An 18,701-nucleotide genomic window follows, 5' to 3' on the forward strand; every position below is an offset into this window, starting at 1 on the left:
TGTTACGACAAGTCACAAGAATTGTGTAATATTTCGTGGTCACGCCTTTCAAACAACTCTGTTTCTAGGTTGCAGGTTTGCTGGTTCTGAACTATAGCAATGACTACCACCACTGGCTGGCTAACAAGAGTCTTGGGCAGTGGCTACAAGAAGAAAAGGTGAGAAATACGCAGGCTGCACTGTCTGGACTAATTCTCTCTCTCTCTCTCTCTCTCTCTCTCTCTCTCAGACCAATTCTCTTCTAAACCATGAGGACCACATATTTTTAGTGTAATCCACTAGGTGGCACATGCTTGGTAGCACTTCTCTTTGAGGAAAGGGGCTAGAGAAAATTTTAGAATTTTCTATATTCTTGAGCCACTTAATTTTCCCATCCCCTTTTACCCAGGACCACGGTATGTATTTCTGTAATGGCTTTTAGTGCCAGCCTTACCATCAACTAGCTGTGTGATTTTGTGCAGGTCGTGTAACCATACCACACTTTCTAAATCTTTAACTCTTATGAGAGCATAAACAGATTGCTATTAAGTTTCTTTTAGCTTAAACGTTGTGCCTCTATGGCGCATAATTAGATATAATCTTATTTGAAGTAGTACGTGAAAAGGGTTAAAAACGTTCTTATACTTTCCTTAGTTTAAGTATTATTTTGTACTAAAGTAACAGGGTTCTCCTGGTTTGAATGTCAGATGTGCTTAAAGTTAAGGGACCCGCTATATTTGGCTTCATCTCCAGTGTTGCTGGAGCTGCTTTTTGTTGGATTGGTGCGGGGCCCGTAACTGGCAGAATATGATTCCGAGAAAGCTCTGCCACGCCAATGAGCATCTGTGTATTGGGGCTAAATGTTGCTCCTTTCTGAGAAATCAAGAAATCTTAATTTTGGCTTCCTGGGTCTCATTCTTTCTAGATTTTGAAAGGGAGAAGAAAGCATTTATGTCATCCCCTGAATTACTACTATTTTATTCTCAACCATTATCTGAATTTACTTCCCTTACCCAGACAACTAATTTTTGTAATGGTCATTGAGGAGACCCTCGCTCTAGTGTTTCCTTTGTGTCATTAGGGAACTGACATGACAGCTGCTCTGTGTAAGAACTAACAGTTTGAGCAAGAACTTAATTCATGACTTGTTAGTTTGTTTTTAAAATGTGCTTGGAATAGGGGCGCCTGGGTGACTCAGCTGGTTAAGCCTCCAACCCTTAATTTTGGCTCAGGTCAAGATCTCAAAGTTGGTGAGATCTTGCCCTTTGTGGGGCTATGTACTGACAGCATAGGGCATGCTTGGGATTCTCTCTTCCCCTTTCCCTCTGCCCCTCTCTCAAAGTAAATAAATATACATTAAAAAATTAAAAAAAATGCACTTTGAATAGAGTAGAAGAGGGTCTAAGAGAGTAATCAGTTCACCTCCTTCTATGTATGTACAGGTGAGGAAAAACATGTTGCTCAAACATCACTGAAATAAATGGTGGAAGAAAAGAAATTAGAACTTATTTTTCGGATTCCTAACTCATCGCCCTTTTATTTTACCATATCTGTCTCTATCCAAACTACTCAAAGAAAAGAAAACAAATGGTGGTATTGCCTGATTTCCTAATAGGATGGGCAAACTTATTACATCCTGATTAGTTAGCAAGCACCTTCAGAAAAATGTGTTGAGTGTGTAGTAGGTAGTAGGAACATTTGGCTCAAAACATGGATTTGCATGTATTTACATAAGATTGCTTCTGCAGTTCACAAATCCATTATTTATCTATATAAATACATGAATAATATAAGTATATAACATTGCCTCTTTAACATCTTGTGTTAAAAGAAACGAAACTATAGCAGAAGATTGATGTTCAGAATTTCTCATTTTTTATTCTGTGGAAGGTCCTGGGTATTCAGAGTCCTGTTCCCAACTGGAACAGCAATTTACCGTGTTCTGACAACACAGTCACCCTGGGTCAGAGTAAGGAAGGAGTAGGGAAATTATTTACTGCTCAAGAAGATAGATGATGCTAAGTTTGTAACTTGAAAACAATATGCTGGATCTTATTTCCTCCAATTTCACTGTCACTACAAATTTTCTTTCTTATAGGTCCCTGCAATTTATGGAGTGGATACAAGAATGCTGACTAAAATAATTCGGGATAAGGTATGATCATCATCTTTAGCCAACCCTATGTTTCTTTATATGTGTATATATAATTCTTTATATATGTGTATGTATATTTATATATACATATATAATTTATATATATAAATTAAAAATAGTATATATACTATAGTCTCTCTCTATAAACTTAAATATTATATTTTTTCTCAGTGCTCAGGGAATCCAACAGTATGAAAGAGCAAATCTGGCCAATTGCTGTCATTTGGTCCTCTGTCATCTTGTTTTACTATTTCTAATGTAATTTTTCAGACTTAATACTTGATTGGGATGTTTGTTGCTGAATGGATTTGAGATTAATTCACTTGGCAGCAGGATATTGAGTGCCCACTGGGTGTTCACTATCCCAGTGAGTCAAGGCCTTTATAAGTCAGCTCATGTGACAGTGAGACCAGTGGAGGAGGTAACCAGGTGCATAATAATTTTGCCTCAGTTGAATGCTGGCATGCTGAAAGATGTAAACTAGAAAGTGTGCAACACTTTTCCTGTTATTTGTTCGGTTTCCTTGGAGTGGTTATCTGTGAAATTAGTGAGTTCTATTTCATAAGTGTGTCCAATGAGCCCTGCATATGTTACCTCAATTATATACTCTTTCTTAAGACTGTTCAAAAGACCAAGGTGATAAAAGGTAAGTTTAACTTCTAGTTGGCACATCTCATAGCTGAAACATCTGACCCCTCCTTTGACAATATCTCATCACCATCTGCTTGCTTTTTCTTGTTGTGAGAGGAGGGCACTATTTTTTTTCATACACAAAATCTTCACATCCCAAACCACAAAGACACTTTACTTCACTACCATGAACTAAATTCCCCAAATGCCACTGAATTTTTTTCACTGAATTGTATTACATAAAAAAGAAAAAATAATAAATGATACATTTGCAAAGTGAAATGGATTCTTCAAGCAAATCTGTTGCAGACTCCCTGTTAGAAAGTATATTGACATAGGATCTCTGTACACAGAAAGAACAGCTTTCTGAAAACAGCTCTTTGTAAATAAGGCACACCACATACCCGTGACTAGAAGGAGGACAGTGAGAGTTTACAATATCCTGTCCCTCACCTCTGCTTTTACTTCCTCCTTCATAATTTTCCTGAGAATAGATGTTAATGAGATTGTACATCCCAAGTTGATTCTTGTGTTTTCTTAGCCCAGTGGTATTGTGGGAGCAGTAAACAGTGGTAAGGCTACTTGAATGGGAAGGGAATAAAATTGGGAAATTCAATTTGGGCTGCAGAATCAGCTGGTGAATAAAAATATAGTCAAGCCTAATGATTTGGAAAAATGCTTTACAAGACTATATTGTATTCTTCATGTGATATGTTGGCTTAAGATGAACCCTCTTTTATCACAGGTGGTTATGTTCTCAAAATTCGGCTGAATAGTGGCACCTGGGTGGCTCAGTCAGTTAAGTGTCTGACTCTCGACTCTTGATTTTTGGCTCAGGTCATGATCTCTTAGTTCCTGAGCGGGAGACCCATGGGATTCTCTGTCTCCCTCTCTCTGCCCCTCCTCCACGCACACACTCCTCTCTCAAAAATAAATAAACATTAAAAAAATAGGCTGAATGGATTAGCACAGGTAAAATAGTAGTATTGCCTCTTATATTTGACTATGTTGGTTATATTTGACTATGTTGGTTCATATTAAAAATGTATATTTTGTGACTTTCTGTTCTGTTAATCTTAGGTTGAAAGGTAAGATTGTATTTCATTCAGCATGCTTTAAAAAAAGAAGGAATGAGAACTGAAAACCACATTTCAAAATTAGGGATCTATAAACATGGTCAAGGAATTCTGTGATTTGGATGATAAGAGTAAATAGAGACCATCACGAAATGTAATAATCCAGCGTGGAAGTGAAAAGTGGTTTATAGTTCTTTTTCCCAGAGTGTGAGATAGCACTCCGGTCTAATAATCACATCGAAATAACCATCATGTTTGAATGATGTGCTGGTACATTCTACCCTCACTCATTCCCAAGTGACTACTTCTTCCCTTAAGGAATACATTTCAAAAGGAAACAAAAGCTTCTTTCTCTTTCCTTCAATGCAGTAATTTCCTTGGAGAAAGGCAAATCAATGAATTATTTTGACTCCCTCCCACCCCTAATAAAGTCTTGATTACTAAATGTAATATGCCATTTTTCTAAATAGAAAAAAACTAGACTTACTAATAAGTAAATCTCAAGACATTGCTAATAATAAGAAAACATTTGCCATCTTCAGCTAGCAAGGCTAATTTGTGAAAACTTCAGAGAGGTCTAAACATTCTTTAAAGTTCAGGTCCTTAAGGACACCTGGACATTTACATATCTAAAGCAGTGAATATTTTCAATGCTTCTTCTCAAAATTGATGACTTACTTGGCATTCCATCTTTCTTTCTTTCTCTTTCTTTCTTTCTTTTTAGAAATTTTTTTAATGTTTATTTATTTTTGAGACAGAGGGAGACAGAGTGCAAGTGGGGGAGGGGCAGAGAGAGAGAGGGAGACACAGAATCTGAAGCAGGCTCCAGGCTCTAAGATGCCAGCACAGAGCCCGACGCGGGGCTTGAACTCACAGACCATGAGATCACGACCTGAGCTGAAGTCGGACACCCAACCGACTGAGCCACCCAGGCACCCCTCTTTCTTTTTCTTTCTTTCTTTCTTTCTTTCTTTCTTTCTTTCTTTCTTTCTTTCTTTCTTTCTTTCTTTCTTTTTCTTCTTTCAAGTTATCTCTATGCCCAATGTGGGGCTCAAACTCATAACCCCGAGATCGAGTCACATGCTTTACTGACTGAACCAGCCAGGTGCCTGCATTTCACATCTTTTTGTGAATAAATTTTACTATCATAATGTAATTAATTCTCATTCTTTTCAATTTTCTACAATTTTTAGACTTCTTATTTTCTTCTCAATAGATTGTTTTGTCCATGTCTCCCATGAACTATCTTTAGGTCATATGCACTAAGGGAATAGGTAGCCTAAATAGTTTAATTGGCACAGTCTGGAGCTTGGACGCCTGAATTCTGATGCCTTTTGATCTTGCTTACTCCAGGTCACAATCTCAGCCCTAAAAAAATGAATTGTACTTCCCAAAGCATTTCTCAAAATGTACCATGCATCTTTCCAGGTTGAGAAGATGAGGATCTTCTTTCTGCTGATGGTTTTGAGTAGTTATAAAGACATTTAGATCTTGGAGCTGCTGTGTAGGTCCCTGTGAATGGATCCTGTTAGCACCTTGACTGTTGCTCCCTTTTAACTGTCTAATTTTTTGATTTGACAGGGTACCATGCTCGGGAAGATTGAATTTGAAGGTCAGTCTGTGGATTTCGTGGATCCAAATAAGCAGAATTTGATCGCTGAGGTTTCAACCAAGGTGAGAGATTTCCCTTCACATTTTGTAGTTTTATTTCTTGTAATATCAAAATCTTCACTGAGACGGAGGTCATCTTCCTGAAGCACCAGAGTTGAGGGAAAAAAGGATCTCATAGCATCTGAAATATACAAATCATTCCGTTTAAAGTTAGTAACTTTTTGGGGCACCTGGGTGGCTCAGTCTGTTAAGCGTCCAACTTCAGCTCAGGTCACGATCTCACGGTCCATGAGTTCGAGCCCCGCGTCAGGCTCTGGGCTGATGGCTCAGAGCCTGGAGCCTGCTTCCGATTCTGTGTCTCCCTCTCTCTCTGCCCCTCCCCCATTCATGCTCTGTCTCTCTCTGTCTCAAAAATAAATAAACGTTAAAACAAAAATTTAAAGTTAGTAACTTTTACTTGTATTGATCTAGCATCAATCAGAATGGCTATGGAGAACAACATTTCATGAAGAATTCCAGCTGTGAGAACTTTGGTCCACCAGGTTCTTTTTTTTCTTTTTTAAATAAAAAATAAATAATGTTTATTTATTTTTAAAAAATAAAAAAAAATTTTTTAAAAATAAGTAATGTTTATTTATTTTTGAGAGAGAGAGAGAGAGAGAAAGAGAGAGAACGAATGGGGGAGGTGTAGAGAGAGAGGAAGACACAAAATCCAAAGCAGGCTCCAGACTCTGAGCTGTCAGCACTGAGCCCGACTCACTGCTCAAACTCATGAACCATGAGATCATGACCTGAGCCAAAGCTGGACACTTAACCGACTGAGCCACCCAGGTGCCCCCACCAGGGCCTTTTCTTAAGAAAATGTTATTAAAGGACTGAAAATTGCCTGATTAATAGCATGTCAGCCTCAGAGAAAACACATGTTGATATTATCTGGTATTCCTGTTCCTATTTCTATTCACATGGAAATGGGAGACAAGGATTATAGGTCCTAGACAATCAGTACTGAGCCTTGATGTTGGGCTCAGACATGCATTCACAGGATGCTGAAGCATAAGAAAGATGAGTTGTTAAAGACAGTGAATTTTAAATTATATGTAATTGTTTATATATTTGAAATTTGATCATGCCGTATGCAGTAATCTCTTGTTTTTAATTCCAAAATTTGTCCATTCAAATGGCATGGAACTATTTTTCTGTATTTTTTTCTAGACATTTCCCTGTGAAGTGATTTGGTCTGAGACACAGCATGAAAAAGTGCTATTTTTCCTTTTAGAATTGAGAGCTACCTTGGGGATCTAGTGTAGGATTTTCCACATGTGAGAAATGTTGACCTAGAGAAATTCACCTTAAAAAAATTCTGTGGTAATGAGGTTAAAAACACTGCATAACATATTCCTCTCTTCAAGAGTCATAATACAAATTCATATATTCATGTGTCTGTGAATTCTTGCTTAAAACTGCTGTCATTCTGTATGAAGAACGTATAATGTATTTGTGTAGAGACTAGAAAAAAAGGAACCTACCTGTATTTTTATATACATCATATGAAGAGAGAGATTGCAATGGTGAAAACTGGCCCTGTTTCTTGATGCTTGGTGCAATTAAATAATTTCATTGTAACTGTGATAAAATGCATATTTGTATCAGACTATATTCTATGAGTTTTATTTGGATATGGTTGATAACTTAATTCATTGTCTTGTAATTGCAATTTGATGTAGCTACAACTAGATGGTAATATTGCTTTATTTTGTAGCAGAAGCCTAAGTTTAAAAATAAGTATATGCTTTTTCAAATTATGTGATGAGAAAGATTATCTGTAGCATTTATAGATCAGCTCAGCAATAATTTCTGCAGATCATGGAAAGAATGGGGTATTTTTTCTTTAGGATAGTTAGCTAAAGAAAAAATGTGACAAACTTTATATGTATTTTTTCAAGTACAGTCTAAGGATTGTCATTTGCCATTCTATAGAGTGTGTGGAGAGTGGAGAGTAGAGAGTAGATATTTCAGTTAAAGTAAAATACTCGTTCAAATATCCAGGTTGCAACTTTTATCTAAAACTTTTTGGAAACATTGAAATCATCCTAAATTCAGAATATACTAGCTAATTCTCAAAGCTGAAATCCGTGTGGGCACCCAGTCCTCTAGGCTTTCTGTTTCTATTATTTCTCCTTTTATGACTTTGGGGAACTGATTCTTGGGTAAATGCCTGTGAAAATGGGTCTGACTCCAAGCAGTGCTTAAGATGTAGGTAATGATTATCATATGCTTGGGGATCCTTTTATGAAGCCTATCATTTCAATGCGGATAAATGCATAGTAACCTAAAGAGACCAGTGGTCTACACTAGCTTAGCAATCATCCGATTCTCATCCTGATTTTATCCATTAGCCCCACTGCATAAGCCTAATGCACAACAGCTCTACCCCATCCAGCCTTTATTACAAGTTGAAGATCAAGTGGTATTTAAGGCATGATGTATCTATTACCGCATCTGCCTAGTGCTGAATCAGGCGGTAATACTTGAAAATTCCATTGCCACTGGTTGTTAATGAGGCAAATCATGGGAGAGATTATTGTTAACTATGGAAGCAACCAATTTCTCAGGGACCATTGTTATTACTGTAATCTACATTTTATGTAAAACAGCAAAGTACCCTTTGCTTCATAAGAAAAGGTGCAGTCTGTGGCACTTGCTGTGCCTTTCTTCTACATTGATTGTTAACTGCCAGTCACTCCCTAGTAGTCAGCAATCACCCTGTTACCAATGTAAGTGCTAAGCATCTTCAGGTGTTATGATATGATGTGTTTATGATATTGGTGTGCTGCTCACAGCTAGACCTTCCCTCTCACTCTCTGCGTTTTCAAATGGCAGGATGTCAAGGTGTATGGCAAAGGAAACCCCACAAAAGTGGTAGCTGTAGACTGTGGCATTAAAAACAATGTAATTCGCCTTCTAGTAAAGGTAAGTAATTTGTTGCATCTCGAGGGTGAGGATTTGTAATAGGGATCTTTTTAGTGTGAAACTGATTTCCTTTTTCTGTTTCAGAGAAAGCTAATGTGTTCTCTCAGAATGTCAGGGGATCCATTCTCTTTTTGCTCTCTTTGATCTACAAAATAAAATTTATTCCTGTTAAAATTAGAGATGTGGAGTGTGTTTTTAAAAAATCTTTAAAGGCCACAAACAGAAGAGTGATGACTTCTTATCACTCATTGACTGACATTCTGAGACATGCCATGCTTATTTTCTTTGAGTTTAGAGATGACCAAAAATTGAGAGTCAGTTGGAGAACTCCTCCATTGGAGTACAATTATTATGTGACAAATGTTTTCAGGGATCATGCCCTGATAGAGTACAAACTTTCACATTGCTTCATATAAACTCTTAGGCAACCAATTAAAATTAAACCTTAAAAATTCTGCAGGAGAATGTAACCATTATAATGTTTCCTTAAATACTGTTTTGTTGGGATTTCTCCTTATCCCACTTCTCCATTTCTCTCCCTACCTATGTCTTTCTGTTTCTGTTCCTCTCTCTCTCTCTCTCTCATACACGCACATACACAGATATTTCCATAATACCAAAATAGTTGTGAGTACAGAGGAATTCTTCAATTCACCTTCTCTTCGTTTGAGAGTATCAGTCAAATGATCTAAATCATGATTTTAAATTCTGGCCCATTTTATTAATAAAAACTTGCATGGACTCTTCAGTAGCAGATGCTGTCGATGGCCTATCTGTATCTCTTTCTCATTTCACCATCATAGGGCATTTAGCCCATCCTCCAGTTGCAAAGGCCTGCACTTCATTGCTTGAGGGCTCTCTTTAGTTGGTTGGAGCCTATTGACTGGCAGGAAATACTGTAGAATTAATGATCCCTGGAGCACCCCCTACCTAAAGTCAAGAGAAGTTCAGTGTGTAACTATCTCTTGCCCCATGACTGAACTATCTTGAGAGTGGATTGTCTACACACTCAGAGTTCCTCAGTGGGCTGAAGCTCTAGGTGTTTATAGAACTTGATAATGCATAATTTATTGGCGTGTGTCACAGTGTCACTTCTTAGAAACCCCTCCAAATAAACTTCTTTTTCTCAAATTCTTGTCTCAGGAAATGTTTCTAGGGAAACCATCAAAGATGTCTTCCTACCCACTTCTATATACAAAAGTTCTAATTATTCAATGACAATACATATACTACAGATAATATGAGAAAACGCTAGGAAAGAAGGCTGCTAAAAAATTTGGTCAGGTAAAAAAAGCAAAATTGAAAAAGATGAGAGGTAGACTAGCATAATTTTGCAGAAAATGGATTTCTCTCTCTCTTTTTTTAAAATAACTCTCTACCACAGCTTGTGAAAATAATATTCCTGGGTGCCCAGTCAGGAATTTTTTTAGGCTCTGAAACCTCCCGAAATATGGGAAAGTACATTATTTTTTTCAGGATCAAAACTTTAAACATGTTTTTTCTTCACTTTCTGTTGACCACTGGCTCCATCTATATTAGACAAAATACAGTGAGCCACCAAAGAATTTTCCACTCAGCATTATTCGTTTGAATCATGTATTCTTTTTCCCCATTAGGGAGTGGTTAATCAAGAGAAAGTCTAGGCAAAATTCTACTTTGGCAAAGAAAAATGTTATTAAATTGATTATTTTTGCATTTCTTTTCTAGCGAGGAGCAGAAGTGCATTTAGTTCCCTGGAATCATGATTTCACCAACATGGAGTATGATGGGCTTTTAATTGCCGGAGGACCCGGGAACCCAGCTCTTGCACAACCACTAATTCAGAATGTCAAAAAGGTACAGTGGTCCTGGGGATAGTGTGTATCTGTGTGTGAGGTGGAGGGACTCGGCTATGTAACTGTCACAAAGGCTGTAATATATTTTAGGTATTCCCATATTCTTTTCCACTCCTGTCTATGACCTCTGAGGCAGTGTCAGCAGACACGGTATGGGAGGAGAGAGTACCAGAGGCAAAAGGAACCTTTCTTTAGGCAAAGTAACTGGGATTGTGTCCTCGATTCAAGAGAGCAGTCCAAATGTGTCTCTCTGTACAGTCGTAAAATGACAATTCACGTTTCTCACCATGACTTTGGTACCTACAACACCTTCAGGTTTCTAAAGAAACATTAAATTTTATTTAGTTTATTAAGTACATTTTATTGAATTCTAATGCTACAAATTTGTCAGTCATGTTTTTTTTTTAATTTTTTTGACGTTTTATTTATTTTTGAGACAGAGAGAGACAGAGAGAGACAGAGCATGAACAGGGGAGGGGCAGAGAGAGAGGGAGACACAGAATCGGAAGCAGGCTCCAGGCTCCGAGCCATCAGCCCAGAGCCTGACGCGGGGCTCGAACTCACGGACCGCGAGATCGTGACCTGGCTGAAGTCGGACGCTTTACCGACTGAGCCACCCAGGCTCCCCTCATGTTCTTATTTATAACTCTTTTTTTAAGTTTATTTATTTATTTTGAGAGAGTACACACACATGAGAGGGAGATGGGCAGAGAGAGAGAGGGAGAGAGAACATCCCAAGCAGGTTCTACACTGTCAGCACAGGGGCTCCATCTCACTACCGTGAGCTCATGATCTGAGCCAAAATCAAGGGTTGGATGCCCAACCGACTGAGCCACCTCAGTGCCCCTATAGCCTTAACTTTTTATTCAATTACTATTTTCTTGTTAATTAAGAAAAAAAAAAGGATGCTTCATTTTTATTCCTTCAGAGGCAGCATTTTGGGGGGGGGTGCGGGGACTGTACTCTAGTTCATAAAAATTCTCCCTGTATTAGGTTTTGGAGAGTGATCGTAAGGAGCCATTGTTTGGAATCAGTACAGGAAATTTAATAACAGGATTGGCTGCTGGTGCTAAAACCTACAAGATGTCCATGGCCAACAGGTGAGATAGTTATGCTTCTGTTTACAGGTCAAAATGGATCTGCAATGCTGTCAATAACTAAACGCAAAAGACTACATGCCATTTTCTTTAGAAAAAACAGATAACTGTACTATTACATGGTTCACAGTTGTCTGACTACCCGATACCACTTTTATTACATTTCTGAAAGGCAGCCTTCTCTAACAATAACGTTGCTGTCGTTTAAAGTTATTTTCCTTCCCTTGGCATAAATTGAGGTTGTAATATCAAATGACATTATCAAATGATAGAATATCAAATGATATTCTAAGGGAAACTGTTCTGGTTTCTAACATTGTAGGACTCTAGTGTGACTTAAGAACCGGGAAGTCTTCAATCCTCTTGGTTTTACTTCTGACCCCACATGATGCCAATTTATTTAATATGGAGCTTTCCTCCACGGCACCCCCCTCTGCATGAAGTGTAATTCAGAATAATTCAGGACAGAGTCATCTCTTTATTATTTCCCCCACACTCTCTGGCTTTAAAATTACCTAGCTCCCTTAAAATAAATCACTTATATTTGTCTCTCTGTTAAGCTAGTGAGCAATTCTTAACTTTTTGTTATGAGTGCAGTTCTCCCTTTTCTAAAATTGTACAAGTTTGATAGACCTGCTATTTAACACACAGCAAAGCTTCCTGAATTGATTTTTGTTGCTAAAATTATTGGGATTAACAATCTGTGACTTTTCTCACAGAGTAATTTTCACTAGGCAATTGAAACTTTCACATTTTAATAGGCTTTACTTGTTCACTGTTTTACAACAAATGTATTTATATTCTTCTCTTCACTTTTCCTTTTCCTTATTCTTTCTCCCCTTTTCCCTCCAGAGGGCAGAATCAGCCTGTTTTGAATATCACAAACAGACAGGCTTTCATTACTGCTCAGAATCATGGCTATGCCCTGGACAACACCCTTCCTGCTGGCTGGAAACCACTTTTTGTGAATGTCAACGATCAAACCAATGAGGTAGGGCCCTCAATAAACCTGTTCAGTTGGCAATGAGTAATGCTGGGCTTTTAATACTCTGTTATACACATACCTTGTTTATGTGGGCTTTTTTTGATGTGTGTGTGTGTATAAGAACTCCTCTTATAGGTTATTTCCCATGGCCCTCTGCTTTTTAAAAAGTCATTTCTGTCTTATTCTCTCATCAGTTGACTCATTAAGATCCACTCTTTGAGTGGTTAATCAGTGACTGTCTTTCACATCGATTGCTAATGGGCATTTGGTGGAGATCTGTTTGGACCTAGTCCATATGGGTCTCTGGGACTCACTTAGCTCTGAAGTAGCCTTTGAGAAGACCCTTGGAGAAGTAATTTAGGAATTGGAGATAAGAAGATTTGAGTTTATTCTGAGACCCTGGGGAGGAGGGCCCAAAGGCTATAGACCAAATCAGTTGTTTTTATTGAGGGGACCACATTTGGTTGAGTCTTTGTTGGCCTGTTTTTATTATGGCTGTTAGCTGCTAGAATGTCTTTAAGCATTTAACTTAGTGTTTTTATTTGGACTTTATTGTCCGCTAAGTAGTACACAGTCCTGGTTAACATTCATTGTTACAGAAGGAATTTCTTCCTATTTCTTATTCCTTTAGGGGATTATGCATGAAAGCAAACCCTTCTTTGGTGTGCAGTTCCACCCAGAGGTCAGCCCAGGCCCAACAGACACTGAGGTATGTCAGAAAATAAGACCTATTGTACACTTAGTCTTTTTTAAAATCAGAAATGTGTTAATGTGAAAACTTGGGAAACGAAAATAGTCAGCCCAGATGATCTTGGGTAAGAATATTTTCAAGAAGAATACTTTGATAACACACACATTGTATTAAAATTTCCCCATGAATATCATGGAGGAAATTTCTATCTTCTTTAAAATTTAAAGTGGGAAAACCCTTACGAAACCTGATGTGATGCTATTTTTACTTAAATCATTAACATTCTAATATATTTAGTTCTGAAATTTACAATGGTTGTACTATGCAAATGAATTCCCTCTTGCTCTCTTGTTCTCATAACTGAAATGAAATTTTAATCCCCCATCTGTGACTTCACAAAAATCCCTATGGCAACTGGTTGTATAGCCAGGAAGGGAGAATAAACAGCAGCGGGAGAAGGAAGAAGGGCAGGGGTATGAGGGAGCGGAGAGGGCGTGCATGCACATATATGTGAGTCAGATGGCTTAAGAAGAGAACCACAAGGAATGCTTAGAAGAATTTTGTTTTTAATTTAAATATTTTTATTTTTGTGTGTGACTTTTTGGTTCAGTGTTCAAAGTCATCTTTCCAAACACAAGCTTCTGGTGACACTCACAAGTCTGGAAAGTCTGGTGTGACTTCCTCCCCCACACTCTAAGGCCTCCACTAGTCATGCTGACAGTTCTTCCTTGTCGGCAGATATTCTCAGAAAAGGCACCTAGGTAAAATGAAGAGAATCAGAATTTTCCCTCTGTAAAGTCTGCTTTCTCACCTGTGAATTGCCTTTTCAGATATTTATGCTTTTTATTTTTTAATATTATCAGGAAATAATGATTTAAAAACAATGTTTTTAATGTTTATTTATTTTTGAGAGAGAGAGAGAGTGCAAGCAGGGGAGGGTCAGAGAGAGAGGGAGACACAGAATCTGAAGCAGGCTCCAGGCTCTGGGGTGTCAGCACAGAGCCCGACGCAGGGCTCGAACTCACAAACTGTGAGGTCATGACCTGAGCTGAAGTTGGACGCTTAACCCACTGAACCACCCAGGCATCCCAGGAAATAATGATTCTTAATACCCCAAATCAGTATACCATTACCTACTCATGATGAAAAGCATAAGGAAAATTTGGTGACATACACTATTGCCTGATGCATGGTGAATACTGTTTTCTTTTTATTTAAAATTTAAATATTTTGCCTATATTAGTACATCAGATTAGGAACATTGAAATTAAGGCATGCAACATTCAGTAGTACTTAATCCTTTTTCTTTGTGCTGCCGAAGCTACAAAATGAATATTTTTGTTGAAATTTGTCATGTCTAGTGAAACAATGGAAGTAAATTCATTGGTAAAGCTAAGAATAAACTTTAGAGATATTTTTAGAGTGGATAGAAATTTTCAAACTCCAGTTATTTTGAACTTTAGGACATATATGCAATATAGCTTTAATTTCTTTTGTATAACTAGAGTTTTATTTAGAAGAAAACATTTAGAAGAAAATAACCCCTAATTAAGGGGATGAAAACTTGACATTCTCAGAAGGCATTATCTGAAATGTTCACTGTCTGCTGAAAACTTTCTTCTGATGGGATTTGAAGTGAACAATTAGAAATGTTTATTTGATCTAATTCTTATAATAGTAAATATTTAGTCTGCCAATTTTGGCAGAAAAACAAAAACCAAATAGTGCATATGAATACTTACCCTAAAAAAAAAAGTATCTGTTACTTATCTGAAGTTCAAATTTAACTGGCCATACTATGTTTTATCTAGTAACCTGATGAGTTTTGCAGCTTCTAACCTGTTGGTTCTATTTTTTTCTAGTACCTGTTTGATTCTTTTTTCTCACTGATAAAAAAAGGGAAAGGTACCACAATCACATCGGTTCTGCCAAAGCCAGCACTGGTTGCCTCTCGAGTGGAGGTCAGTATATGCGGGCTTCTTTTTGGTTTATGTATTTTTTATTTTCTCTATCATATGATAATTTTTTTAAGTGAATGATGTTAACCATTTTAATGTCTATAAGAGATGATTAGTGATATGGTAATTACTCATCATTTTAGCATCTAATTATTTTGCCTGTTCTTTTTTTTTTTTTTTTTAAATTTTTTTTTTTTTCAACGTTTATTTATTTTTGGGACAGAGAGAGACAGAGCATGAACGGGGGAGGGGCAGAGAGAGAGGGAGACACAGAATCGGAAACAGGCTCCAGGCTCCGAGCCATCAGCCCAGAGCCTGACGCGGGGCTCGAACTCACGGACCGCGAGATCGTGACCTGGCTGAAGTCAGCCGCTTAACCGACTGCGCCACCCAGGCACCCCTATTCTTGATGGAATTTTCCTGTTTTGATATAAAATCTTTTACAGTTTACTTCTAGAAAATTTGTAATACAATAATTTAATAAAGAATAGGCTTTTAGTTTCAAATTTGACACATTTTTTATTACTTAATAAGCTATAGTCTTATGTACGCTTGAGATACAGTTCAGATTACAGAATCATTATTGATGATAGAACATTTTTTGTTTCAATGAGAAGAGTTATTATTCAATAGAATAATGCTATTTTACCTCTAAAAAGCAAATGGATAAAGATTACTATAGCACAAGACTTGAATCCTTATTTATTTAAATACATATGTTAATATGTTAAGGTTTCTACCCATTTCCTTCATAGTTAAACCACACACATACCCACATCATTATTATATAAAATTTAGAAGAGTGTATATGTATTTTCAAGTATATATATACGTATTGACTCTTTTTATAAATAAAAATAATTGAATTATATGTTTTCATAAAATGATAATTTGAGTTGGATGCTCTGTTTTAAGGATTTCCATGGCAGCCTCTTTGCCTGAGATGGAAAGATTGGAGGTAATTTACCCACTCAATGTGGAATAAAATGGTGGGTTCTTAGTAGTCAAAGAAAGCAATGTACTTACAGTATAGTGTTTTTCTCAGAATATCAACTCATGTTCTTCAGACGTGTATCTTTTTGTTAATGGTGAGGAAAAAGACACAGTTTGGGATTCCACAGTGTCTTCGCATGTAGCAGGCATCCAATAAATATTTGTTGAGGCAAACCAATTTTCCCAAGTCCTTGTCTTTTGCAGTGAGCAGGAGTATCTTTCTTTTCTGAAGGGTTTGGCACTTGTGGCTCAAAACTAAGCAGTATCATTATTTCCTTGGAGTCACATAACAGTCTGTAGAAGTTCAGTATGTTGCCAAGATATGAGCTTTATCTTATTGCATTATCTTTAAATATTTCTGGCACTGAACTGTAAAGGCAAAAATGTGAATATGCAGGTGTATCCATGTACCCTTGCCTTCTATGTTTTCATTTGTCCATTAGGGAAAGCCCAGGTCTCCTTTGTCCAGAAGGAAACCAAGGAATATTGAATGGAATACATTTAAATTTTAGGGAGATTCTTATCATATATGTGTGTGTGTGTGTGTGTATTTAAATATATACATATATATTTAAATATATATTTATGTAATTATTTTTAGGTACTTATATATCTTTGAATAAAATGTAGACCTCTTCTCACAATTTTTCACTTAAATGAAAAAAGCTTCATGAACTTTGGAAATTGCTTTGAAATTAGAAATGTTTAAATTTTTAGTCTTTTTCCTCACATATCACATATTTTTCAAAATATTGTACTTTAAATCACCATGTAAACTTAGACAATATAGTTTGAGTTCTCCACTCTTGAAAATGCCTATTTCCCCCATCTTCCTAATCAAAGCAATGTCATTTTCTTACTGCTTACAGGTCTCCAAAGTCCTTATCCTAGGATCAGGAGGTCTATCCATTGGTCAGGCAGGTGAATTTGACTACTCAGGATCACAAGCCGTAAAAGCCATGAAGGTGAGAGATCTTTGTAAGAATTAATATACTCCTTTAATGGGTCCAATTAGTATTTTATAATTTAGATTTATGACACTAGCTCCTTTCAAAGTCACTATAATTGATATCCTTAACTATTCCTCACACATCTTACATTAAAGAAACTTTGATCACAGGCAAAAATTTTAACTTTCTTAAACTTTTTCATGCCTGCAAATCAAGAACTTTGGCATGATCTCCAAAATTATCTGTTACCACCTATTTATACCGAAAACATAAAAAGCCACATTTACAGATGTTGCTCATTGTTTTTGAGGCAGTGAGATTTTAAAATATACTTGTGTTTTGTGTGAAAGAGGGAATTTGGGCTCTAAGATATTTTGAATGCTCTACAGGATGCTTCAGGCATCTATGGTTGAAATGGCAAGATCCAGTTGAGAGAGCAAAGGCATCAGTGCCTTTTGTCCAAGCTATAGATGTCGCTAGGGGGCCCAATCATCTGTCGCTAGGGGACCCAATTTCCCCATCTGTGACTTGGGCTGGATGACCGACCAGAATGATTTGGCAGATGTTTACATGAAAAAAGGATTTGATGCTCACATTGGGAAGAACACCCTTCCTGTTTCTTCAAAGTCTTTCAAGATCTCCTCAACTCTTTGTCATAGCAAAATAAACCTTTAGGAAAAATTCACTGTACTTGTATTTCTATTAAGGAGCTAATCTGGTATCTCTTTGGCGTCCTCATTTCCTTGGATATCCCTATTTTGGTGCTAATCAGCCATCCAGTGGCCATGTGAGCTCTTCTGTGACTTTGTCTCTGGCTTTGCAGTATAAACCCGTTCACCAGAGACCTGGCTAGGAGAAAGCAACGCATTGAAGGTGGCGGGAAACTAGGGCAACCAACACAGAAAAATAATTGGCCAGAATTTTTCTTTTTGTTTTATTCAATATGCTGTAGATGAAGATTTTCACCTGACAGATGTCTGTTGAAAAAAACAGAATGCAGTCCCCAATTGCCTTACTCTTCTTCCCATTTGTTTTTATTTTTTAATATTCTTCTCCATACATGCATAGGTGTATACACTCACATGCACATGTGTTTTTTGTGCACATTTTCAAGGACTACTTTACTTTATTGTAGTACGATTCAATTTCTCTTCGTATAATTAGAGGATGTCCAATGGTTTAGATTGGTTAGAAAACAATGTAAGTACATTCAGGGCTTGTAAATACATTTAATTAGCATACTTTTAAATCCTATTTGGTAGTTTTATAAAGGACTAGTATTTTCATAGCTTGTATTTTTTTACGTGCTTTACATCCATTAGGTGAAGTTATACATTTTAACTGAAGAATAGGCATTATTAGATAAAGTGTTGTGATTAAGAAGTTAGTAGAAATGAATTCATGAACTAAATATTTTAAAATAATCATATGGTGCATATATTATAACCAGAACTATATTAGAAAAAAGTTAGAAAATTTATTAAAATAGTTTGAAATTATGTCTAAGTTTTAAAATGTATAAACACTCATCACAGTCATTTATGGAACTTTACTTATGTAATTTGATTTACAAAAGTAGCTGTATTCCTTGTATAGGAAAATAGCTATATTCCTTGTACAGGAAAATACTTAAGTCTGTCGGTGCTTTTCTTCAGTAGTTAGACCTTCTGTAAGTTCTATTGATGACATGTTCTCAGTTTAGACTTAATTATTTAAGTTTCAACCCATATTTTAAATGCATTTGCTTATTTGTGTGTATTTGTTCAAAAAA

General features: G+C 36.8%; 1 protein-coding gene across 1 annotated transcript in view; it reads left to right on the forward strand.

Moving 5' to 3' along the window:
• The window catches only part of CPS1 (carbamoyl-phosphate synthase 1), a 129,260-nt gene that overhangs the window by 28,218 nt on the left and 82,341 nt on the right, over window positions 1-18,701 (forward strand). The window contains exons 4-13 of the mRNA XM_043577723.1: window positions 69-158; window positions 2,078-2,134; window positions 5,422-5,514; window positions 8,332-8,421; window positions 10,129-10,257; window positions 11,250-11,356; window positions 12,206-12,344; window positions 12,970-13,047; window positions 14,892-14,990; window positions 16,850-16,945. Coding sequence (XP_043433658.1) covers window positions 69-158; window positions 2,078-2,134; window positions 5,422-5,514; window positions 8,332-8,421; window positions 10,129-10,257; window positions 11,250-11,356; window positions 12,206-12,344; window positions 12,970-13,047; window positions 14,892-14,990; window positions 16,850-16,945 — 978 coding nt within the window. The remainder of the gene's footprint in view (window positions 1-68; window positions 159-2,077; window positions 2,135-5,421; window positions 5,515-8,331; window positions 8,422-10,128; window positions 10,258-11,249; window positions 11,357-12,205; window positions 12,345-12,969; window positions 13,048-14,891; window positions 14,991-16,849; window positions 16,946-18,701) is intronic.

Source organism: Prionailurus bengalensis, chromosome C1, assembly GCF_016509475.1.
Source record: "Prionailurus bengalensis isolate Pbe53 chromosome C1, Fcat_Pben_1.1_paternal_pri, whole genome shotgun sequence".
In the NCBI taxonomy this organism is placed as follows: domain Eukaryota; kingdom Metazoa; phylum Chordata; class Mammalia; order Carnivora; family Felidae; genus Prionailurus; species Prionailurus bengalensis.